At 38.4% G+C, this 26,402-nt stretch overlaps 1 protein-coding gene across 1 annotated transcript; it reads right to left on the bottom strand.

Moving 5' to 3' along the window:
* Positions 1–2,363: 2,363 nt before the first annotated feature.
* mtm1 (myotubularin 1) lies at positions 2,364–26,283 on the bottom strand. Its single transcript, XM_042512027.1, has 16 exons — positions 26,196–26,283; positions 17,057–17,139; positions 14,299–14,371; positions 11,668–11,762; positions 10,670–10,780; positions 10,224–10,325; positions 7,750–7,833; positions 6,911–7,060; positions 6,207–6,392; positions 5,858–6,040; positions 4,573–4,728; positions 4,333–4,380; positions 4,086–4,178; positions 3,479–3,592; positions 3,187–3,363; positions 2,364–2,552 (listed from the first exon to the last, which is right to left on the bottom strand). The coding sequence occupies exons 2-16, from the start codon at positions 17,111–17,113 to the stop codon at positions 2,364–2,366; spliced, it is 1,818 nt and encodes a 605-aa protein (XP_042367961.1). The 5' UTR covers positions 17,114–17,139; positions 26,196–26,283.
* Positions 26,284–26,402: the final 119 nt, after the last annotated feature.

Below are 26,402 nucleotides of genomic sequence, written 5' to 3'. Positions count from 1 at the left end.
TAAAAAACAGTCACATTTACAAAAGGTGTATTTAAAGGGGAGAGCTAACCGTATTTCTGTGTGCTGGTTACAAACACCTTGGCATGGTAAGGCTATCATGGACCTGGGCAGGTTTCCCCATCCAGGGTTTGTGTGTTTAGTGACAACATCAAAGCACAAGAACTGATCCAGGATCAGAGGCCAGCACCACTTCATTTCCCTAGACTATCTTGAGCACCTAATATTATTTCAAACCGCATTCATCAAAGTAAATGACTGATTCCTTCTACCCAAACTCTGCCTGTTGGCTAGAACTGCATTTTGTCTCAGCGCTATAGCTTAGAAAGTACTGGAACATACTGCTGAGCAACATGAGCAACAAATTCCAAATCAATCCATCCAAATCGGACACACCTGATATATACACTTAGCTGGAGACATACAGCGACAACCACCGAAGAAGCTCAAAGCCTCCAACTCTGCTGCACGAGCTCTGCAGCGCTTCTGATCGACTCCTCGAGCAACAGGGCAACACTCAGTAGCAGTGCAGCAAGTAGGAAAAAAGTGTGAGAAGTGAGAATTGTACAACATCTTGATTAGCTTTTCGCTTTGTTCACACAGGACAGTGGCGCTTGTGTAGCAGGACACAGCAGGCTGACAAAGACAGAGGTGTCAACGAACAGCAGTCTGACATCCAACTATGAAATGTGTTACATTGTCAAAGAAAGGGCTATGGGTTTTCTCTTTAGCTCTTTAAATTTGACAACTATTCAAACTTAGTTTTTACAAAGTGAGTGAAGTTTTTAACCTGGACCCCATTTTACCCTGTTTTTGTGTCTACGTAACTAATGAAAACAACATTTTTTTAGCTGTCCAGTATTGAATGAGTGCACTTGTTTGCACCATCATGTACATTCACTAAAAGTGTTTTTTTGCCACTGACAGGCTCAACTGTTATTTTAGGTGTTTGATAACATTATGGAAAGGATCCCTACTGAGGCAGACATTTTTATGAATGAGTAAGATCTTTTTTGTTCAACTAGAAACAGCCCTTGAGCCAAACTCGTCATTTTACGTCCACTAATGGCCTTGTTTTTGCGACTGACAGACTCAGATTATTATTTCAAGTGTCTAACAATTTATTTAAAGGATCCCTACAGAGATAGAGCTTTTGGTTTAGGAGAAAGTTCTTTTTTGTTTTATGAGACACAGTCCCAAAATTGCCATCACCAAACCTGTCAATTTACATCTGCTAAGACCGCTTGTTTTTGCCACTGTCAGACTCGGATTGTTATTCTAAGTGTCTGACATCATTATGAAAAGGATGCCTGCAGAGATAAACCTTTTGGTAAGAGTGTGAGATCCTTCTTGTTTAACCTGAAGCAGCCATGATATTGACATCGCCAAACCCATCAATTTATGTACACCAAAAATGGATATTTTTGCAACTCACAGGCTCGGATTGTTATTCTAAGTGTCTGACAATTTGTTTTGAAAGGATCCCTACAGAGATAGACCTTTTTATAAGTGAGGAAGATTCTTTTTGTTTTACCAGAAATTGCTGTCGCCAAGCCCACCACACTTCATTTAAATAAACTGTAATTTAGAATACACTTAGCTGAGCCTATCAGTGGCAAAAACAAGCACTTTTAGCAGAGATAAATTTACATTGCAAACAGGTTGGTTACACTGCAGCCTGTCTGGACCAATTTCAAAAATTGTCGTTTCCATTAGTTTGACACAAAACCTTGGGAGATAAGAGTCCAGGTTAAAAAATACCAAAATTACCCTGTACCAAGATCAAAAATGAACTCAACTAGACAGATAAGAACGTTATCATCAGTTTGATGGCTCCACGACATGGTAAGCCCAGCTTAGCAAAAAGATCTATTTTATAGTATATGCATGCAGTTCTTTGGTGATTGTTCAGAAAACCACCAACAGTTTTCCTGGTGTCAAATCATAGCATGATTTACAGTGACAACACATAACCTGGCTCTGCTCTGCTGCCTGTGTGCTTCTACACATCCACTGTGTGTCCTGTGTGTTCAAGCCCTTGAACTGAAAGCCACTGAATGTCTTTAAGGCTTCCCTGTATGACGAGTGTGTGTAGAAAAGTCTGACAAAGGCTGTACTGTGACATATTGCATAAATCACCATCATCACCACTATGGTGTTAGAATTAGCCATCAAATCTAAATCTTATTAGCATTCTGTTATCGACAGTTAGGACTGCACAATACTAATTAATCCCTGTGTGTGTGAGAGACTGACAGAAATCAGAGTGAAGAGGACATAAGTGCAAGTCAACAAGTGTAATTTTGTGTGTGTGTGTGTGTGTGTGTGTGTGTGTGTGTGTGTGTGTGTGTGTGTAAGAGCAGCCCTCAGAGAGGAGTGTGTAGCTGTGTGTATTGCTGTGGAGGTGTGGAGGAGCTGGAGGAGGAGGTGTTGGGGTTGTTAGCCAGACGGGAGGAAGGGGAGGAGTCGGACAGCTGAAGCTCCTCCAGCTTCTTCAAGTACTGGTCTCTGAGGGCCAACAGCTCCATGTAGCGCTGCTCCACCGGACTCTGCTGCTGCAACACACAACACACACACACACATTACTGACTAATACACAGCTGCTGGTCCAATAACAAAGGCTGACAGTATGTCACCATTAGAAAATATGTCAATGTGAATGACACTATTACATTTATAGTGAGTAGACTGAGTTGTACACTGAGTAGATTCATTTACAGGTTTGAGCACTGCTTGGCTTCCAATAAATACAAATAAGTAAATGCATAAAATCACTATCCACGCGTCAGTAAAGGTGTTTATATCAGCAGGAGAGCTAATTAATGTTAGCTGTTTGCTTTTAGCTGTTAGCAGCTGGTGACCATAACTAACGGAACTTGCTTTAAGTAACATTATGATATGTTCAACTCTTTTCAGTAAAATTTTAAACTTGCTATTATAAAAATAATTTGTGATTGTTGCGTAATGTCTATCCATTTCAATTATGACATAATTACATACATTTTCTAAAAGTACAAAATTGTCTGACCCCTTACTGTGTATCTTTGGTCTGATTAATTAATTTGACAAAGAATTGGTAAATACTTCCATAGATATGAAGCAAAATCACATTAAAACAACGGACCTATTTGTGGCTTTTAGGCCCCGGAGGGTCACAGTATATTATCAAAAACACACTGGCGGTCCTACCTGTTGTCGTATGCGTGGGTTCCAGCGGATGTAGTATGTTACCCACAGCTCTAGGTGGCGCATGCTGGCAACGGGGTAAAGGACCCTGCCGGACTCCGGGGTGTAGAAGGGGTTTAAATACATTTCCATCTTACTGTTGACCAGAGACCACAGAGACACCGTCTTCGACCTCACCTCCTGCACAGCACAGAGGAGAACTGTGAGACATCTCACGCTGAAATTCACTGCAAATTAAAGTCAAATCCTGCTGTAAGGAAACTCAGAGCAGGCGGCGTGTGACGTCCAGTCTTACATGTTGGTCTCGTGCGCTCTCACAGTTGTAGAGGAAAGTCCCGAAGCAGCAGCTGTAGAGGTGATCCAGGATTGTCAGCAGGAGGCGCTCATTAAACTCAAATGCTGTTGGAAACTGAGGAGAGGAGGACATAACTCTATTACAGTATGCTTCTGTTTCTGCAGGACTCAGGGGATTATAGCAGTTTATTAGACCTGTGTGTCACAGCTGACTTTCCATCTTTACATTTAGAACATTTTTTTGTGATCCAACCCCAAATCACTAGACAGCAGTTCTGTGACTGGTTGAAAGTTTAGTCACCATCATTTCTTTATTTATATTGAGCTCTTTTGCACTTTGAGCTGCTGCACCTACATGAACCAAAACAGCAGATGAAGACGCCCACACAGTCTGTGCATCCAAGACCTTCTGCTTTACGCTGATTATTGTGCTTAAACAATTAAAATAGAGTTGAGAATCTTCTCACTGGGCCTATTTGTGAAACAGGATTTAATTAAATGAAACCCAAATTGCTGGCTCAAATGTGAAAAAAAACCACGATGTCATATCAGTCTAACAATTTGTTTGGAGCTTCCACAGACACATGATAGAAATGCGTTCAACATACCTGTTTAGTCATCTGCCACACACAGTCAATGAACTGTACGAAGATGGGCGATCTGTCCTGATCTGCATGGTTCTTGTCACCGTGACCTATCCTCTGCACACACACAAACACACACATCAAATAATTAAAAGAAACCTATACTATTTTTAGCAGTCAACAGAACCGTTTCTTGCATAAATGTCAAACACACACACACAAAGCTGAAGCAAGTCATTTCAAAGACAGGAGCTGATAAAATGTTACTTACTGAGGCAAACTTGTGCCCAAAGCTGATCCACTCCTTCTCAATCAGCACCTGAAACAACACAAATCTTCACTTCCTGTCCATTCATCTCACTTCAGCTTTAACAAGTGACATTCTTTTACTCTGAACTACAGTAAAACCGCTGCATCGGTGCGACTGCTGCTCACTGTGCAGCTCACTGTGCTGTTCTCTGCGGTGGATGAGCAGTTTCCCCTGCTTGTTCTTATTCAAGCAGTTACTGACCTGGAATCCTCTGAGCGTGCGGTAATGACTGTCCAGCATCAGCATGGCCAGAGAGGTGAGCTGAGCAGTCCGGTCCCAGCCGTCACTGCAGTGAACCACCACCGAGTTCCCACTGGATACCTTGTCTGCTACTTGGATGGCTCCAGACAACACCAGCTGCACACATAAAGAAGCATTAAAAGAATTAGTAATGACCGCTCATGAAGGCAAAATACCTGAAAGAACTAGAATTAGTGCCTTGCAGTTGTATGCCTCTACAAATCAGTCAAATTTAGGGATGGGGACTGTTCATTTTTATTGATAATGATACTATTATTGAGACTCCTTGAGGATGCAAGTCTTTATCAATACCACTATCTATACTTTTCTATTATTTGGTGAAAAGACAAGACAAAGATACATTTTTAACAGAACTGGTTTTGATTCTATTGCTTCACATGTGACTGTTTCTTTTATAGTTCTGGGAAAACAAATTTCTCACCCAAACAATTTTTTTATTCAAGTTTAGTTAAGTTAGAGTAGGGTTTACATCTATGTCTGTCCAGACTCATACGTAGCCATGACAGCTGACAATGCTTTAAAAGTTAGTCTGACGTAGCTGCAGATTTGAAAACACAGATTTTTTGCTCAAATCCTTTCCCCGGCAGCACAGAAGAGCTATTCAATCTGCAAAGTTTCAAGATCAGTGTGACACAAATTGGTGTCATCACCTTTTTTAATCCTATTAGACGTTTGTGTGAAATTTTGTCATAACTAGCAGATGAATTCTTGAGTTATGGCCAATGAGATGTTTTGTGAGGTCACAGTGACCTTGACCTATGATTACCAAATACTAATCAGTTTATCCTTGCATCCTATTGACCGTTTGTGGCATATTTGAGGAAATTCCCATATGGCCTTCTTGAGATATTAGGTTCTCAAAAATGAGATGGACGCAAGGTCACAGTGACCTCTGACCACCAAAGTCTAATCAGTTGATCGTTGAGTCCAAGTGGTTGTTTTTGCCAAATTAGAGGACGTTCCCCCAAGGTCTTCTTGAAATATTTCTCTCACGAGATAAGTGCAAGGCCAAAGGTTACAGTGACCTCTAAGTGACCTTTGAGCAAAATCACTAAGTCCAGTTCATCACTAAGTCCAAGTGGATGTTTGTGCCAAATCTGAAGAGATTCCCTCAAAGCATACTTGAGATATTGCATTCACGAGAACGGGATTGACAACCTGAAAACATTCCACCAGCATAGAGGCATAAAAATGAAAATGTAAACACTCAGATTCTTCGTCTTACCTTTACGTGTTCTAGCCAGTGTGTCGACTCTAGGCTGGACAGCCAATGAGATTCCTCCACATTGGGGTAGACAATGTCCTTGAGTTTCTTCAGAGATTCCCTCATGACGTGGATATTCTGGATGTCCAGAAAGATGAGCTCTGCATTTTGGTACTCGTCACCCTCGTAGCCTCCTCCTGTGGCCTGGGGATAAAGAAGGCGTTCAAATATAAAATAAGGCAAAACTAAATCTTGGTATTCATTTCTTTCTTGTTTGGAATCATCCTCTGGGGACTAAACTGTATACCCAGAATACAAAGTATCATGGTGGTTTGGCCAGTAGTTGACTCTAACCCCTGAGAGTTCTGACCTTGTTGGCCACAGCGTTGACGCTGGGCCGAGCATCATAGATGGTGAGCTTGGCGGTGTCGTTTGCCTCCCTGATCATGTCGAGGTAGCGCTCGTCATCCTTGTTTCTTTTCCCAGACATCCCAACCAGAGGCTGACTGCAGCGGACGATCACTGCCTGGTTCTCTCTGTGGATCCATGACAGAACCTACGGCACAAAGAGCCGTCAGTACTGGAGGACATGGACTCACTTTCAGGTAGCAATAAAGTCTGAAAGAACGGACTGTTTTCGATATACTCGGGGCAAAAGAGTGACAAAATACGCTCATGGAGGGCTGCCTGTAATGGCAGAAACATGTATTACAGGATGTTTGAGTGGAGTTTTTTTAAGCTTAGTTTGGATGGTGAGTCAGAATGATTAGAAGAAGTGATAGCAGTTCTGATTCTACAACAGCAGCCCAAAAATGAGGAATGAACCAAACTGCAACCAAAGTTCAACTTTCTCAGTTTTACTTCTGCTCTAGGCTAATGCCATTTTTTAAATATTTCTGTGATACAGTCTATCCAATTCAATACATTCCACTCAAAGAGAAATGTTTTTGTCCTTCTATGTTTTTATTTTCTCAAAATTTCACATAAACAGACCAAACCATCAATGGATTGAATCTTCTGCTCTTGTGAGGGTATCCCATACTCATGCATAGTAAGGTTGAGTTTGGTGCTCACCGGTATGCGTCCTCTGGACCTGAAGGCAGCCACTCGTCTCAGGTCCTCCTCTTTACTTTTAAAGGGTACAGTCAGCACAGTGGGGTAGGTGTCACACAGCTCATAGTTCTTATTGATGAATGTTATACGCCACTTGTTATTAGGTAAGCCCTGCAAAAACACAATCATCATCATCATCTCTAAGCACATTTACATGGAGCCTTTTAATCTGATTAGAATAGGTTTAAAAGCCAAAACAGATTAATCATGATCCATGTAAAACACCTCAGTCGGCTTAAACAGGCCCAAACTGATTCAAATTTCAGTTGCGGGGGGTAAACCTTTTCATAAAGTGATCACAAAAAAATTTGCATTATGTAAACTATGAAGCTGATTCATCTCTGGCTGCGTTCTCTCTGGGCATGCTCGCCTTCTTCTCCTCTTCATTTCCTCCAGTAGAAGTGCACTGGTGATGTTGCTTGATTAAGACCATCAAAACAAAAGCAAGCACTGCGCTGAACTGACGATAAATATCCATTTTAGCCATTAGTTTGAATAAAGCTTCTAGGGGGGAAGCTCGCATTCAAATAAGTTTGAACTGTGTGTGTCTTATACTAAATGTGGGATTTGGCAGCCGTGTCAAGCTACTTTATTTATAATTTTTGCGAATGTCACACAGCTGCTCTGTTTACATGCGTCGGCACATGTAAACACCAGATGGTAGTATTGGACATCCTTTAACCTTCTAGTTCAGTTTAAACAGCACGTCTACACTACAGAATTGTGCAGCAGCAGCAATGGGATTATTGACAAGTGGTGTGATAGTAAAGTCGTAGTTCTGCGCTTGTGTGCCTCCTTACCTGCCGTCTGAACTCCTCGATGGGTTTGTAGACGTCCCAGCCGTTCTCTCCATACTTCTCCTGAGTCACGTAAGCAAACAGCGGCTGGATGGTAAGAGGAAGACTTTCATTACACACTATAATGGTATTACAGCAGCAGCACAGACACACACACCTGCCAGAACAGTGACAGCTTGTGATCAACAAGCTCCTGATAGCTTGTGTGACATTTTTTTTCCTTCACTGCAATGCTGTGATTGGCCCCCTGGAAAAACTGGAAGTAATACTAAGTAGCGTTCCTAAGTCTGACATTTTTTAAATGTATTTGTCGTGTCTTGCTTAAATTATGCTTCACTGATCCCATGATTTCCACTGGTAATGCTCGGTTTCAAATCTTTATACGTATTTAACGCTGAACATAAATGAGCCTAACGTTTGACATCTTCCAATGTATTTTTGTGCATCTGACAATCGAAAGACAATTTCTTTACAATGACAGTAAACAAAGAAAAACAGCAAATCCTCACATTATAGAAGCAAGATGAGTGAATATAACAAGTCATTGACAATTACAAATTGTAACTGTCTCAAAAGTCTTGTGTCTTGATAAATCTTGATAAATCAGGTGTTAAGAAGCATTGTGGGTAAGAGCAACATAGCTGCAGACGATGAATGTTCGACTCCAGAGTAACAATATTCTACACGTGGTCATAAAGGTGCTCATGGTAGGGGGCGTGGCCGGTTATCGGGGCAGATATGTGGCATTTTGCCAGTTATTCTTATCAGCGTTGTATTTTAATGTTCATGGATAAAATTAATTAATGAAAAACTGCTAAAATGTCAGCATAGAAGGAACTTTTACTTTGTAAAAATTAATTTACTAATTAATTATTATTATTATTATATTAATTTACTTTTTATTTATTAATTTTTTTATTCACATTTTCAGTTGACTTTAGAAAAAAAATGCTGTATTTGATGTTAAATTTCAGTTTTGATTAATCATTTGCTACAGGCATTTAACAAGGTTGTGTTGGAGGTTGTTATTTTCCAAATTTTAAATATAGACAGAAAGATTTTTATTTTTACTGTAAATGCATATCGATTCCAAATATCAGTTTGTCTCATTAAGAACTAATAATCGGTATTGGCCCTGAGAAAACAATATTGTTTAACCCCTAGGAAACTGTAACTGTTCTTTATTCTATTATGTATCATGTTGTTAAGGTGCCTTACATGGACACTGGTGGTGTATTGGAGTCATTTTGTTTATTTTAGCACATTTCTGTCGTGCTCATTAGACGGCTTAACGATAGACGCTGGACTGAGGGTGAGTGGAAAATGTATGCTTTTAAAAACTTAATTTCTGTCATTTTTGTTATAGTTTTCACGGTATTTCACGGTTAGGAAATAGAGAGGAGAGCAAATAAATCGTCAGAAAACATAAGTACGAAGGGTGGCCAGAAATTCTTTGGACCAGTGTAGCTACAACAATTACTGCTGCTGAGATTTCTGTTGAATGATTCATCATCTAATTGTTTAAGCACTAATAAACGATAAAAAAAACTTGATTTTTTTTTGTAACAATCAGGCCCAGAACCTGAATTTACATAATGTTTATTTAGGATTTATATAAATAATATTTAGCTTTAAGTTGCTGTTAGGAAAGCATGTAACATTTAGATGCTCTGTGATTGAAAGGCTTTTATTAAAATTTGGAAGTCAAATGTGGCCTTTATAGCTCTGACATTTTAATCAAACAACCAGTTTGAAATAACTTTGTGAGCGCCATCAACGTTCTTCAAAGATGAAGCTGTGCCAGCGTCCAGTACGTATGAGTGCCCGTGAACGTCTCCACTGGCTCATACAGACGCAGCACAGAGATAGACTTCAGCGTGTGCGGACATTAGCCAGGCAGATGTAGCTGTGATGTGGGCGGCTAGCTGTGTGTCATCACGGATGATGAGGGGGCTGCATCTCTGCCTTCAACATTTGCATGAATACTGGGCATTGAAACAAACGGAGGATGACTGAGAGCTGAAAAATGTCATCTCTCGGCTCGCTGCTTTAAATGCTCTCAGTGTTTCAGGTTAATATTCAACATAAAAGCAGTTTCAAAGTCTTCCGTTAAACCATTGAACACCTGGGTCAACATCAGGTTTTTTTTCGCTTATTGTGTTCATGGTTTGTCCAAACAATGTGGATCAAACCATGCGAGAATATGAGGCTACGTGTATCTCATGTATCATGCTTGGCGTGATTTCTTTCAAATATGACAATGAGCAGAAGAAATACACAAACTAAGAAATTACACAAAAATTAGCAAAGAAAATGTAGTAAAAAGTACAAGAAAAATACCTGTAATTAATTAAACATATAAATAAATAAATAAATAAATAAATAAGAAGAAGAAAGAATCATGTGTTTTTTTTCCTGCAGAAACAGAAAAGCCGTGCTTGTCAGCAGGTGGCAGCAGAAGTCAGAAGCTGTCTCACCAGACTGTGTGAGAGGGGGAAGGCGTATTTGAAGAGGAGCTCGAAGATATCTCTCCTGCTGTGACCTTCCTGCTTCAAGGCAAACCTCAAGTTCCTCATGTCCTGAGGAGACAAAATAAACAACGTAACTATCAACACACACACACACAGTATAACACTTTTACAAAGTACAGGAGCATTTCCTGAAGGCAGAATGTGTGATGGTGATTGATTTTTGGATGACTTCATAAAACTCACTAAGCTTAAAAGAGCATCCACAGATTAAGCATCTCACTCATAACTGTCAAACATAACTGTAGTCAGTTATAATAATGGCTGGCTGAGCTCCGTTACTGATAGCTGCTCAGGGAAACACAAACAACCAGCGATTTCATATACGCATTTCATGTGTATAATCCATATACTGTGTATCCGTGTAACACACACACACACAAACACACACACACCTTGCAAGTGATATCCAGGCCGTAAGAGTTTTCTCCTCTGCTCGATGCCCCGCCCATCTTCTCCACACGACTGATGGCACCCAGAGGAACGTTCAGCGTCACCGTAACGTCCTGCCACAAACAGAGTCAACGAGTTCTTACACTAACACACAACAACTGTGCCACAGTTCAATACTGGCAGAAAAAAAAATCCAGAGCACAAAGGTAAATATTGCAAAATGTACAAATTAGAAACACCTGGGAGACGCTAGAGCTAGTTAAGCCCCTTTCACGCATGCACTGCAAACCTAAAATGATCTTGTCTGTGTATTGTCCGTTTGAGCCCATGGGCTAATAGAGCAGGTCATTGTCGGAAGAATTTATAGTGAGCAACTGACAACTTTTGTGTCATTCGGCTCACATGAAACCAAAGGAAACAAGCATCCAAGTCAGAGAAAAAAGGGTCATTTACAAGAAGACGACAATGAGAATGTCTAACTGGTGAGATGGCGAGATACTTCTGTGGTTACGGAGCCGAAACTGAAATTGTCAGACATATTCAAGAAACAGCAAGAGACCCGTTGAGGAACTCTCACACAACTCACGCAGTATGATCAATGTCGTATGCTCAGTCTTCTCCAAACAGAAAACAGAGAACGGAACTGAAAATAAAACCTCTTTAAATCAGGTTTCAGTTACAAAAACAGTCATTTTACCTCAGTGGAGCTGTTGCTGCCTCTATCAGTTCATTTGTTGTGGTATTGTGTGAGTTTGATGAATCCAAACTAATCCTTTAATACACCAAAGTAACACAATAACACACTGTCGAGACACTGGAATAGTTGTCTCTTTGTTGGACATTAGTATATATTGATTTACTTATTTTTATAACGTGATTTTACACTGTGGTTGCATCATACACACACACACACACACACACACACACACACACACACACACACACACACACACACACACACACACACACACACACACTACATGAGTTGAACAGGACTTACAGCATCTGAGCTCTTGAAGTAGAGTCTGTAGTTGGTGATCAGCACTTTGCCTTTCACTGCTCCGCTGTACGGACAGATGTAGATGATGTCTTTATCTGAAAACACATCGATGCACACAATGTTTATGGATTTCCTCTGCAACCTTCTCTCATGTCTGATCAGAGGACCAAACACGGACAGTAAACTTCACTGCTGTGGTCAAATTAGGTCAACAGTGGCTCTACTTTTCAGGCGAATTGGCCTACTTTCTATCAAAAACATGGGAAGATGCAATGAGCAACTTAAGAGGAAATGACCCAGATATTAAAAAAAGACACTGGTAAAAAAGTACTAGAAAATCACTTGAAAATAATTTTTTTTTAAAAAAAAAAAAAAGCAAAAGAAAGAGAGTAAAAGAAAATGCAATCATAAAAGCTGAATTTTTTTTAAAAAAAAGAACAAAAAGACAGGAAAATGGCCAACGGCAAACTTGTAACTATTCTGCAAAATAATACTGACAGGTCAATGGACATTTTTCCCTTGCTTAAAAAAAATCTAAATGTACTAATTTCTTGCAATTTGCAGCACATTTCATGCCAAGTTACTTTTTACCCTTTGCCCCTTTTTATAAAAATAAATTGCACCAATGTGCCAACCGTTAAAAGATTGAAATAACTGTGAAAGGCATGTGAATGCAGTACCATGGTAAGCAGTGAGTAGTGTAGGGAAAGAAATCAGCACAGAGAGCCAAAAGTACACTAATAATACGATCTACTGTGTGTGTTCAATAAGAGACTAATGAGGACAGACGCAGTCTGTAACTGGCATCTAAACAACACGTCAGCTGGTGACAGGTGGACTCGCTGTTTGGGTTTATCTGTCACAATCGGAGAATATTGACAGACTGATTCAGGACTAACTGACAAATAACTGAGAAGTGATGACAGCATAGAGACAGTCAGTGGCTGTGACTGTCCTCAGTGTCATGAGGTTAAAATACAGAGACAGATTTCCATAAAAATAAAAATGAAAAAATAAACTGCATTTTGCAGCCAAATGTCTCAAATGCATCAGTGATGTCTAACAGTAGTTTTGGCCACCATCCCTGTCAGTAACACTGTAGTAACTTCAGTAGGGACTGTTTGGTGCATTTATCACACTTTTCATTCTTCATTTTTTGATCATTTTGGCTGTCTCCTTGCATATGGCATACATTTTTGGATTGTATATTTTTGTTTAATCTGTGAATTTCCAGCCCAGCTCCTACAATAAGTCTAAAATACACTGTGGAAACTAAATTGCTACATTCATATTGTTAAGTGCAAAAAATACAAAATACACAATTTTTTGATCCCACAGCCATCAAAGCATGAAACATGCATTGTATTAATTCTGGGTGTCGTTCTGGGATTTTGCCAGGGAATTTGCCATTTTTACTATTTTCCACCTGACGACATCTTTTTTCCACTAGGTGCACTGTCACAATCAGTGTTGCTGCTCATCATTGACATATCATAGGCTGTAAATAAATAAAAATCTACTTTGAATGTAGTTTATTGAAAATAAGTCATTTTTTGTTTTTTTTGTTTATAAAAAACAAACAAAAAAAAAAGTTGTGGCATCATGAAAACATGGAACATGGTGACAGTCACTACAGCAAAGCCCAGTTAAGTTATTTGCCTTTCTGCAAATATTTGGATGAAACAATGACATCATAGTTACACATATACAGAGCAGGACAGATATGATGTGATCTCAGCCACATGTGCCATTATACATCTACTCACACGGAGGTGCTGTAACACTTAGAACCTTTGAACTCACCGGAGCCAGACGGGTTTTTCACCCAAGACCATTTCTGATCTTTAATTCTCTCCCATCAGCTGCACCTCGCCTATCACACTCATTATCATCACCCAGGAACAAGGACGCTGCAGCCTTTCACAATGACCTTACATGTGTTTCAAAACAGCCCATACACTGTTCTAAATCTCCTGATAGATGTGAGACACGTCTGGTTATGTTGGAAAAGAATATCAGAAAAGGAATTATTTTATGGAGACTCTCTGAAGTTCTTCCAGAATGACCTCGCCTCCTTTCTCATATATTACTTTTTACTGTTTTTTTTCCCTTACGATTAACCCTTGGCTTGATTTCTTTTAAAATGTGAAGAAGACAGTAAGCAATGGCATAAGAAATACAAAAAAAGTAAGAAATGGCACAAAAATGACTTGGAAAAAGTGCTTAGCATATATTACGTAACATAATTTTAAAAATGTAATTATAATACCTAGCCATAAATATTTTTTTTAATAGTTTTTCCCTAGCCTTTTTAAAAAAATAATTTTCTATTCCTACTAATTTCTTGCAATTTTAAGTTGCTCGTTGCTTTTTTTTCTCATGTTAAACATTTTAAAAATATGTTTGTTTGTCTTTTTTTTGATAACACACAAACTGCCACACAGCATGGTAAAGGAAATTTTCCCCTTATTTATGAGAGAAATTGCACCAGTGCTCAGGGTTCAAAGGTTTAAATAGGGCAGTGTTTGAACAAACACCTGACGAACATATTCTGGGAGTCAAACTACGAGCTCAGGATCACAGACGCTCACATGTTTCTAAAGAGCGACCGGATGAGCTCCGCGTACTCACCGATAATTCTCTCCTCCCCCGGCAGCAGAGTCACGTCAGCTAACAACTCCATCTTCAGAGACTCTCTGGAGGTCTGCAGACACACACACACAAAACAAGGCTTCAAAACAGAGTCAACAGAATAAATCACAGCAACACATGTATTTATTTACCTCTCATGGCCCGTTTTAATATCACACACGCTTGCGTCATTCTGCGCATAAAAGCTTTTCAGAATCAAGCTTTCAAAAATATTATACATGCATGTGATTTTATACTCTCATTGAGTACAGTTTTAGCCAACATCAGTATAAATATTAAATATGCTTTTTTTTATTTAAACCCTTTAAATGCCAGGTTTTTGACATGATGCCACCATGTTAAAAAAAAGAATTATTTTCAACATATTACATGCTCAGATTGAAATATGTTATATATAATATAAATATATAATAGATATAAATATCACAGCCTGAGATACGTCAGTGATTAGCAGCAACATTGATTTTTATACATAATTTTTTTTTGTTAAGTGTCAAATACTCACACTCATACTGCTCTGCACAAAAAAGCACTTTTTAAAATCAGGTGCATGTTGTCATTTTTTACCATATTTTGCATATGGAGAAAATACATGCTAATTCCACTGCACTGTCACAATCAATGTTGCTGCTAATCACTGACATATCCCAGACTGTGATCATCACAAAAATCTACTTTGTATGTAGTATGTTGAAAATAATTCTTTTTTTTTTTTATCTAAAAATATTGTAGAATCATGTAAAAAAAAAAACAACAGGCATTTAAAGGGTTAATTTTCTGAAAATTAATAAATATTTGATATTTATGATAAAAATGACTCAATGAAAGTAGAAATGCCTATTAATGTATATAATTTTTCAAATCCTGATTTTGAAAAGTGCATTTTGAGCGCAGAGGTAAGAGAGTGTGTAATATTAAAGTTAGCCTGAACGGTTAAAGCTGTGGTTCCCAAAATGAGGGTCCTGACCCCTTTTCTAAGGGTCCCCAAAGCTTCAATGGGGTCACAAGGCCTTCTTGATTTTTAAAGAGTGTAAATAAATAAATGAATACAGTCGGCCAAATCTCAGCCTCTTCATTCAATTTGTGAACAAATCTAAAAGTTTTTTTTTTAAGTTAGAATATTATTGAGATATAAACTTAACATAAATCTCTCAGGATAAGGGCACATTGAAAACCTGAACAGAAGCTATATTCACAGAGCCTGCAGTTTTAACAGCTAGTACAACAATGGCCAAGTGTCAGGGAAAAAAACACTGCATTTGTGAAAAACAAAGTATGTTATGACTGTTGGAAATAGCCCAAAAACAACAACCATAGAACAGAAAGTTAATTCTATAAAAAAATACTAAAAAATCTCAGGACACTTATCTCTGACGCAAAATTCACAGGAAATGATCTGCTTTTACTCAAACTTCCTGCAGTTATTGCACTCACTATTTGGTTAATTGTGCAATTTATCAGTTTCCCTGTACTGTCACTATTATGCAACTAATATTAAATGAAACATCCTAAAATATGCCTCTTTTTTAAGGGGTCGCCAGGTGACTCAACGATAGAAAAAGGGTCCCTGAGGGGTAAAGATTGGGAACCATTTTCATTTTCAGTGGAAGAACCACAAAGGAAAACACAAAGGGAAAGAAGGGGGGCAAAAGTACACTGAGCCAGTTACAGCGTGGTCAGATTCAGTGTGCAGTGAGATGAGACATTATACACACACCTTCTTCCTTTTTAAGATGTTGAACTGACAAACTTTGACATGAAGGACTTAAGGAGCTTAGCATCTAAATTTGACACTGCTGCTCTTCATCCTTATTTGGAACTTTTATGCCATCAACTTAATTTTTTTCACTTCAAAACCCAGTTATTGGTATCTGGTTTAATCTGTTCTTCTTCCTTATTTTTCAATTGTATGAGTATGTGTTTTTAGCTCTACTGTTCCGGTATCATTGACAGGTTTTATTGTGTGTCAGTTAGTTTTCAGTCTTGTTTAAACATGATTTAATTATAAACGACCAGAAAAACCACCTTGTTGCAAACAGTAAGGAGCTGGCAACTTTTCCAGCTGCTTAATTAAACCTAAATACGCCCTCTGAGTCACAACTCAACATGATTCAGACTTCAAATCAAGATTCAAAGCCACAATGAAAAAACTTTCTGACCTCTACTCCTATACCTGACCTCCTATACTATAAATACCAGAGACCACTTTGTATTATAATGCCTGCAATTTGACTACAAACTATAGTCTCTACATCTGCTTCACTTGAATGCGCCTCACTTTCTGCTGCTCCCTTTGGCCCAGAGTATGCCCTGCGCTCCGGGAGTGTGGCGCAATGAACGGTCTACCTTTAAAAAACAGAAAGTCTATTTGTGGTGGCAGAAGTTTTATTTGTGACAGGGCACCACAAAGAAATGAATGTAGCGGGAAACCTTGCTTTAAGGGTCCACTGTGTAGGATTTAGAGGCATCTAGCGGTGAGGTTGCAGATTGCAACCAACTGAAACTACTCTCATGTGCCAAGTGGGGCTGTGCGATTAATCGAATTTTAATTTTGGCTTCCCTCGAAAATGATTTTGTGCAGAATGATGAGTCTAACAGTGTTGCTCCCGTTTTGTCTTTTATTTTGTAAATAAGCGCACCCTTTCCTAGTGCTCTGCCCGTCCCCCCAAAGTCCAAACAAAAATTATAGCACAGGTTGAAAACAGAGAGCCACAGCCACTCTCTTGGACACACTTACACTGGAGATGTGTGTGTCCAAGGGGTTGGAGTTGTAGACTGAGACTGGTGAGGCCATCGCTCAGGGAGGGGGGCTTCCACAGGCTGAGGGAGACACACACAGACTGTTAGTAATGTCAGCAGCGAGGTCCTGCTGAAGCTGAGCTATCAATTATCTGTCAGTAAAAACCACACTGTAAGCACGCAATCATCAGCAGAAAATATGACAGATACCAGAACATTTTCACAACGGCCTCAGGGCCACAACACACCGCGCCAGAGAAGACAACTTGTCAGTTATACTGCTGGCATGGAGACTATCAGCAGAATGAACATATTTAGTCTGGACAGAATCCAGCATAGCAGTGGTTTTTGTTCTTTTTTTTTTCCTATGAAAAGATTAGTTTTGGAACACACATAGTGACGACACTGTGTGAATATTATGCAGGATTACACATTTCCAGTGAGGGGTAGTTATAGGGCGTCATGGGAGGAAAAAATTGTACTAACGAATAAAGAAATCATGCTATAAAGATACTCATTTTTGCACTGAAGTTAAAAAAATGTTTGCTTTAACAAAACATGTTAATATTGATAATGTTATTTATATAGCACCTTTAAAAACAAGGTTTAAAAAGTGCTTTGACAAACAAAGCAAAGGAGAATTGGATACAGACAGTCGGTGACACAAGTGAGATGAAACTAGGGTCGAGTTAGGATAAAATGAAAACCAGAGGACTAATAATGCAAGGTGTAAAATGCCAATATAAAATATATACAGAAATAAACCAATAACAGAAGCAATAAAAAACACAAATAAAAGGAAATCAAATAAATGAAACATAAATTATAAAGGTGAAAATAAATAAAAAGTTAAACCATACTAACATTTTCATATATTGAAAAGGGATGTCAGGCATAACACAATATGTATAAACAGTCAAAATCGCAGGTAGTCTTCATGTTATATACATATAATTGTACATATGCACATTTATCTGCAGCTGATTTAGATTCTGACTCGTCATCCTGCCAGTGAACGACCTGCTTCCAAAACTATCAAACCTGCCCAAACCAGTTTAGTCAGCTGTTGTCTCGTTTTGTAGGACGATTTGCAATGTTAATAACGTACAGTGCAAAGTGCTGCACATCTCAACTGCTTCTGAGAAGGAGTCGACCGATATTGGTGTTATACTGATACCAATTATTCCTAGTTAATAAAACCGATAACCAATGTTTGGAACTGATATGCATTTACAATAAAAATGAAAATCTTTCTGACGATATTTCGAATTTTGAATATGACAAACTCCAACACAAAACTTTGTTTAAATGTCTTCAGCAAATGTTTAATCAAAACTGAAATGCCACCAAATACAGCACAAGTTGCCAGCAACTTTTTTTTATAAAGTTAAGTGAAAATTTAAATAAAAAATTAATATATAAAATTGCTCCCTGAGGTTTTACAAAATAGAAATTCTTGCCATGCTGACACTTTCTTTGCACGTTTTAATTAATTTTAATCATTAAAATAAAATGCTGATACAGATAATTAGCAAACTGCCAAATATTGGCCCTGATAATTGCCGATAATCGGTCCCTCCCTACTTTTGAAATATGATTTCATTAGTGAAAAAAAATGTGACTGACTGACTTCATTGAATGACTTCAAATCCAATATTTTCCAGACAATGCTGAACCTTGTGGATTCAATTGTGCTGAATTTTGACTGTTTTCTGAGTGTTTTCTTACTCAGTTTAAACTTAATTTTAACTGTCAGACAAACTGGTAGTTATGAACATCAATAGAAGATGCATTTTGACAAGAGTTATCAATATCAACAAGCTGATTCTGGTTGAAAACACTTTAAGCACCAGTGAGCCTCCTTGTACCATTAGTAGTATTTATCATCAATAATTAAACAACCATCGGCAGCCCTCTTCTGATATTGAGTTACAGCATCCAACAGTACACACAGCTGGTAAAAGTAATGTGAGCAACAGGTGTTCAGTGTACTGAGGAAGGTAACACTCAACGCTGGATCCCAGCTGTCACTCAACTGTAGTCATGGCAACACCTAAAAAAAAACACTTTTTACCGTTTGCCATATGTGAAGAAACACCCTCAAGTATCTGCACATCAGAACAATTGTAACCAAGATCTGATGTGAGCTTGAAATTTTGTGAGTGCTTTCTGGGGGACAAACTCTGGAACAGATATATGGTTTCTTAACCCCTTGAAACCTGAGCAAATTGGCTTAATTTCTTTCAAATACACGCAAAGGCAATGAGAAAACTTAAAAAGCAATGACCCCAAATTAACAACAAATTAGTAAAAAAAAATGCAAGCAAGTTACCAAAAAAATAGCAACAAAGAAAAATGGTTTAAAAAAAAACAACAAAAAGAAAATTACTTAGAAAACATGCTAAAAATGTAAATGTAAATAAATGTATGCATATAATTAAAATCAGTTAGTTTCCTGCATATGTTCCCCTATTTTTTATTATTAAAGGTTTCTAAGGTTTAAATGCCAGTGAAAAGCACCTGAATTTAACACAAGAAAACTGATGTTGATCCAGGTTTCACACGGTTGATGACCGCAAACACAAAGCTGGCATACTATATGCTGATGTCTAATATTGGCCGTTATGATACACTAATTCAGGGTTGCAGCGAACTTTTTGTAATAAAATATAGTGCTTTTTAAGACTGTTTTAAGACGTCAAAAAAGAAGATGTAATAATATTTCCACAGCAAAATAAATGCACATTAAGCTTTGAGTTTGAAGTCTGAGTTTGACGATATTTTTTTTGTAACTGCATATAACAATCATAAGTAAAATCACAAAGTAATCAGATTTATAGCTTATGAAGCGAACTGTTACACACAGATTAGACTGTTGAAAATCCTTTAAATTTAAAGTTCAGTTACAATTTTCCTCACACTTCTCCACATTAAGACATAAAGGCTACACATACAGTTTATCTACCTTTTATCCACTTTACTGGCCCATTAAATCTCCAGTTAAAGCTCCAGTTAAGCCGTCACAAAATTAAAAGTCCACCCCTCACTGGCTGTTGCTGCTCCGCACTGAAAACAGTATTATTCAGATTCTAGCGACTATCAGGAATAACAGAGTTTTGTTTCTTCTCTGAAACCCCCTGGCTAACTATTTTTAGCTTAGCATCATCTGTAGTGTTTTTTACTTCCTTTTCTTGTTTCATTAAAGCAGGTGGCCTATGGAGAACCAATCAAAACTAAAATACTAAAATTTTGACCAAAGACCAAGCCATGTTTAAATAAGTGAATATTGTGGGGAGATACTTCTCATGCAACTAGGCCTCATCTCAAAATGAAAGACTTCTCTTAAATAAAGAATAACACTTTAAGATATTTTATAACCTTACTTTTTTTTAATGTATTTTAAAATTTAAGACAATTGAGCAAATTGGTTTGATTTATTTTGAATATATGGGGGGGAGAAGGAATGAGCAATTTGGCTTGTCCTGCAAAGTCCTGCAAAGTGCAAGAAATTAGTAAAAAGGTGACAAGAAAACGAGAGAGAGAGATTGGAAAATAACAATAAAAGAGGGGAAAATTCCAGAAAATGGTAATCGTAATGATGTATTTGTATGTATTCAGACAAAAATCATTTTTTCGTCCAATGAACAAAACATTAACACAACTATTACTTCAAGAAGTCACATTCTCATTAGCTCTAAACAAACATTCCGACAAAATAAAGTTTCATGCCTTAGAAGTAACTTTGAAAAGCTAATTCATTGAACTGAAATGCAACGGTGAGCTTATTTTTTGGTCTGCTTATAAATAGTGCTCCAGTGATCCCTGTCACTATGAACCTGCCTGAACACAAGAGCCTCAGGAGGCAAGAGGGGAGGGAAACTGAAAATATCCTTTTGTTGGCAAGCCAGAGCAGGGCGTGACCTGTGTGGACAGAAAAAAGTGAAAGCAAAACTTTTTTTTTAGAAATCATCACATGTGATGAAGAGCTTCTATTAGGCCTTTGCCAGAAAACAAACAAATAGGCCTATTACAGAAAAAGAACCAGACTGACTAACCAGTCTGGCGGGAAGTTATTGGTATCAGATAATTAGACAAGGGGGTGTTGTTTTATATCTCTTGTATAATTCTGTTTCTCTCACAGAGGTTTGGGAACAGTGAAATGTTAAAGACTAGGGGGGGACACTGACGGGCAGCAGAAATGATGAGCGAGAGGCCGCTGGACTGAGGGCACGTTTAAATATGACTGAAGATGCTTCAATACTCACATTAGGTACATGAAACTATAAACAATCAATGCTTCCTCATTCTGTGAAAGCTTGTGGGTGCAGTTTGAAGAGTGAAAAAACCTACATGAACTAATTATAGTTAAACCAAAGTTTGGTGGAAAACCACCGTAGTACAGCTTCCTCTATCTCTTGTTATTTTGGGGCTGGGTATCGAACCTCAATATTATACCAAAATACAAATGTAGCATTAAGAACTCTAAACTGTTAAAGATCAGTGATCTATCTAGAGTCTGCGTTTAGTTTTTGCATTCTGGACTCGGGGTTGACAGATTATTGGGGCCAATATTTGGAATTTAACCGATTATATGTTTTGGCATTATATTTTCACGATTGCTGATAAAATGAATCAATTAAAAAGTCCAAAAATGGAACTTTTATTTTGTAAAACCTCAGGGAGATAGTTTTTATTTATTCATTTTTTTAACACTATCCAATAACTATTAATCAGCCAAAATTTTCATACATAAACATAATTCTTTCAATTTGGCTATATAAGAATTACGGCCAAAATATGTAATAAGAAGGACATTTTACAGTATAAAATTTTATAAAATTCTCTGGAGGACAAACTCTGTGATGAAGAAACTAAATGACTACAAACATATCTTTGAGATGTATCAGTGCAAATTTATTCAGCAAAAACTTGTGACTATTTTCCCTCACAAGGCAATAACTAAACTAAGTTTTATGAGAGAAAAAGATTATTTATGGACTAAAGTCCTCTACAGACCCACTGCACATTAAACCACAGGAGGGGAGAGAATATCATAAAATAACCATCTACAGGCATGATGTTACTGCAGCATAATATTAGTTTCAGTTTATTTTACTATTAATCCATAATAATTAATGACTAGGCTCTCTGTAGGAATAAGAGCAGGATTAATGTTGGCTGTCATTCATCTTCCTTGAGTTGTGTGCTCAAGGCGGGTCTATGTTAGCATGTCGTCCCGTCTTTAGCTGCTCCTCTCAAGCCGAACTCAAACAGTGACCAGTATTTCAGCGAGCAGGAGAGAGATTTTAGAACAAACAGCTGCTCTGCCACAATGAGGACCACTGACAAAGAACCACAGAGAGAAAAGGGGCTCTGATCAAACAGCCAGAGTTTGGGGATGATAAACTCCTGCTGTATAGCTACTTGGCGTGGGTGGCATCATGGTGTTACAGCATACCAGGGCGCAAGCCTGGCGGTGTGTTGGTTGTTGCAGCATCTCTGTGGAGCTGCCTGCTGCTGTAACTACTGTATTTCCACAATTAAAAGCAAATACTCCACTCGTTTATGCAGCTGTTCAAGCTACTACATTGTAAGCAACACAGTTCTACAAATGTTTCACACTGAAATGCCTTATGTCAACAACTGAAGGGATTCTGTCGTCAGAAATGTTGTCAAAGGGCTTTTATTTTGAAACAGAAAAAGGAATGGTTGAGTAAATTTGGAGTTTGGAACTGGCTCACTCGGGCATGATGCAGCAGGCGCTACAAGAGGTGTTATTGCATCACATAACTCTTCAAAATCACCTCCCAGAAATCCCTCATATGTGGCCGCTCCCACGTGTAAAGGGCTCACCTTTCCATTATGGCTCCATAAACACACCTAAGTCGCTTTGGATTGTAAATAATGACGGCTAGTGTGGAGGCTGCTATAGAAATAAAGCTGCTAATGTTTTCAACATCCATCACCATGCTTCTTGGAATGTTTTCACCAGAGGAGAAGTCACAGGAAACGCAGTCATCTCATAATTGTGTTTTATCGACGTTTGAAAATATCGCTTAAGTTTGTGCAAATCTGTAATGCAAACTTCTACTTCTAAATCTACTGATACCATTATATAGCATATACCCCACCGAAATTCCACAAAAGGTATTAAAAAACAGACACAGCCCAAGTCTAACCGCTACCACAGCAAATGACACTCAACGTATTCTGTTTTTTTCCAGTCTGAACCCGGATGGAAGCATAAATCTCTGCGTGTTTGTCTCACAGTTGATATTTGAGCACAACCTGAAGCTCAATGGCCACAACACCAAGCTGCTCTTTCTTCCAGATCCGGCATCTCCCATCCATTACTTCTCCATCACCACTAAGAGCTCTGTTTTGTACACGCCTCGCACTGCCTGGGTCTGACACTGGACAAACAGCTACCCTTCGCAGCAACACTGCGACAACCCGCCTCTGCAGATTATTTTTCCACAACATCAGGATAGACCCAGTCCTCGACGTTTGCCTCTAGACTCCAGCATCTCCCTCCCTCGGTGTGCCTGCATGTGCCGTCCGACCTCCGCAGCTCATCCAGAATGCAACAGCCCGGCTGGTCTTCAAGTTCTCCCACACTCCCCTGCTCCTCCACAGCCTGCTCCACAACTCCTTCTAAAGACACTGCCCACCATGCTCAGGCCCACCTTACAGGATATGGTAAAAACGTACACCCGAACTCGTCCACTGCTGCCAATCAGGTTTTTACTCCCTCACTATGAAGGGGGGCCCAGCTACCACCCAACAAAAACTGAAAACTCTTCAAACTGCACCCTGGTCCATAAAATAAAATAAAAAAGTTTTTTTTCTATTAACTAAGTTTTAATATAAAATTATTATCATTATAAATTTAGTTTTTGGGACATTTTTCACTATATTTTGGATAATTTTCTTGTAATCCTCCCATTGTTTTTAATACTATTTTTTAGTTTAATTGTACTGATTTCTTGCAATTTGTGGGACAGTTCTTGCCAATTTGGCAAGAACTGCCTTTTTTTCCCATGTTATTGAAAGAAATCCAACCAATCTGCTCACATTTTAAAGGGTAAAAAATTGTGAAAGGCATCTGCACAAGAAAACTGATGTTGATCCAAGTTTCAAAAGGTTAACCAAGGTTACATGTAAAATATACCATATTTACAAGGTACAAGATAGATTTATTTGTCTTTTGTCAACAAAGTTTTAAAAAAATAAAATCTGATTTATTCTTATTTAACAAATTTTAAACAAACTGTTAAATTCATTCCACTTTTACAAGCTTGGCCGATGTTCTCCCTGAGAAACCAGAGCAAATATGGCCTATTTCAACTATTTAGAAGTTGCATAATTAAAGCGTCATCTTATCGGACAATCATATCAGCAGAAATGTTCATTTTGCTCCAATGCCAGTATTTCATTTTAACACCATTATCTGCTGACACTGGTGACATGCTGATATTATTGTGCATCCCTAGTAGGGCTGGGTAATATAAAGATATTATATAGCATTGAGATATTGTATAAAAATATATATCGTCTCAAATATTGGATATTGTAATATCGTGACATGGAATAAATTATGTTTTTTTCCCCTGCTTTTAAAAGTTGCATTCTAGTAAGTGATGTGCTATTCTCAACTTATTAGACTCATCACTTACTCATCATTCATTATATCTACATTACTCATGATAACTGATCAAAAAAAAAGAATTGTGTTAACATTTATTCAAAGTATCAATAGCTATTCCTACAATATTGTCACATTAAAAAAAAAATGGTTTTTAAAAAAAAAGTTATGGTCAATTCTGTCTCCCAGTTCTTGCATTAGTGCTTTTGAATAGCTTTAAAAAATATTGAGATATATATCGTTTATGGAGATACAGCCTAAGAAATACCATAATATAAATTTCAGCCCATATCCCTGAGCCTTTATCCCTAGTTTTCTACTAACAAAACATAATAAAAAAAAAAACACCTGTTCTTACAGTAGCTAAATATCCAAAATTGCAGATGAAGGCTCAGAGAGATTCGAAAAAATATGAAAATCTAACATGCATTTGTGTCAAAAGTAGGGTTTGCAGCAATATACCCTTCTGTTTTCGTTTCTGTAAGGGTAGTTCTGACTACTAATAAGAATACCATGAAACTGTGACATTTTTGAAGACTGTTATTCTATCGGGAAAATCTCTTACGGTTGCAACCCTACTCAAAAGATTTAATGAAAATGGACACTGTTCTGTACTGCAGTTTATCAGCCAACACATACTGTAGATCCATACTGATATATATGTGGCAGCCTGAAATCTGCCAATAATATTGGCCATGCAGATGTATTGATCTGGCTCCACTGTGCAGAAGCTGCTGCAGTGAACCAATCAGGCAGCAGAACTCACATTGGCAGAACAGAAACACCTTCGTTTCCCCTTTTTCATGACATTAGAACAAGCAACAACACACAAAAAACGTATCGTTTGTTTTTTGAACAACTTTAGCCCTGGAGCTGCGTCTGACCATCTGAGCGACTACAATCACAGGACAACAAAGCACACACACACACTTTCACTTTGACCACGCACACTAAATCTGTGCACACTTGACTGAATCTATGAGCACACAGCGATAAAATTATAGAATTGCCAAAACCAAGCGAAGAGTTTCAGTAGTAAACTCAGTTATGAGGCGTGCGGTGCCGTGTAATTCATGGTGATACGGTTAGCTAGCATTTTCCAACCTGACAGTAGTGAGCAGCTCCAAGGTATGAACACACACACAAACGCTTGCTTTATGTCTATTTCACAACCAAAAATAAACTCGGTGACACAACCGGGTAGCTCTCACGGCCATATTTAAACTCACAGAGCAAATACAAACGAAGTACAGAACGACAAAACTCCACCAAAACCCCCGAAACTGAACTTTTCCAACTTGGCCATTCCCACAGACACAGCTGTGGAGTTGCACCAGGAAATAGCGAAGGCCCAAACGGAGCGACAGGCTTGTTCCGTCCGAAATTTAGCCTATTTCACCCGCACAGAGCACAGGAACCTCCGGCAAACCCCTCCGAAAAACACTAAACACACATACAGGGGACCTCGCTCGGGCCAAATGTCTTATCTTACCCGCAAAGTGCGATTCTCCCGTGGCTCAATGTCGATCTGTTTCCCTCAAGCCACAGCAGGAACTTACCCCACGTCACGTGCCGGGCTGTCATGGCGCGGATTGGCTAGTTGTCAAATTTGCGCGTGCAAGGTATGCAGGGAAAAGTAGTTTTTAAATGGGTTGCCATATTAATTTAAATGACAATTTTCATTGTTTTTTTTACCCGA

This window comes from Plectropomus leopardus, chromosome 23 (genome assembly GCF_008729295.1).
Source record: "Plectropomus leopardus isolate mb chromosome 23, YSFRI_Pleo_2.0, whole genome shotgun sequence".
Lineage (NCBI taxonomy): Eukaryota > Metazoa > Chordata > Actinopteri > Perciformes > Serranidae > Plectropomus > Plectropomus leopardus.
The sequence above is the reverse complement of the archived record's forward strand: the minus strand, read 5'-3'. Positions and strand labels throughout refer to the sequence as shown.

Bases quoted from the DNA above. Each gene is read 5' to 3' on its own strand.
- mtm1 (XM_042512027.1), bottom strand. From the start codon at position 17,113: ATGGCCTCACCAGTCTCAGTCTACAACTCCAACCCCTTGGACACACAC. The intron at 11,763-14,298 runs GTGAGTACGCGG...ATGTGTTTTCAG, and splicing joins GGGGGAGGAGAGAATTATCG to ATAAAGACATCATCTACATC. The intron at 4,381-4,572 runs GTCAGTAACTGC...GTGTTGTTTCAG, and splicing joins GCACGCTCAGAGGATTCCAG to GTGCTGATTGAGAAGGAGTG.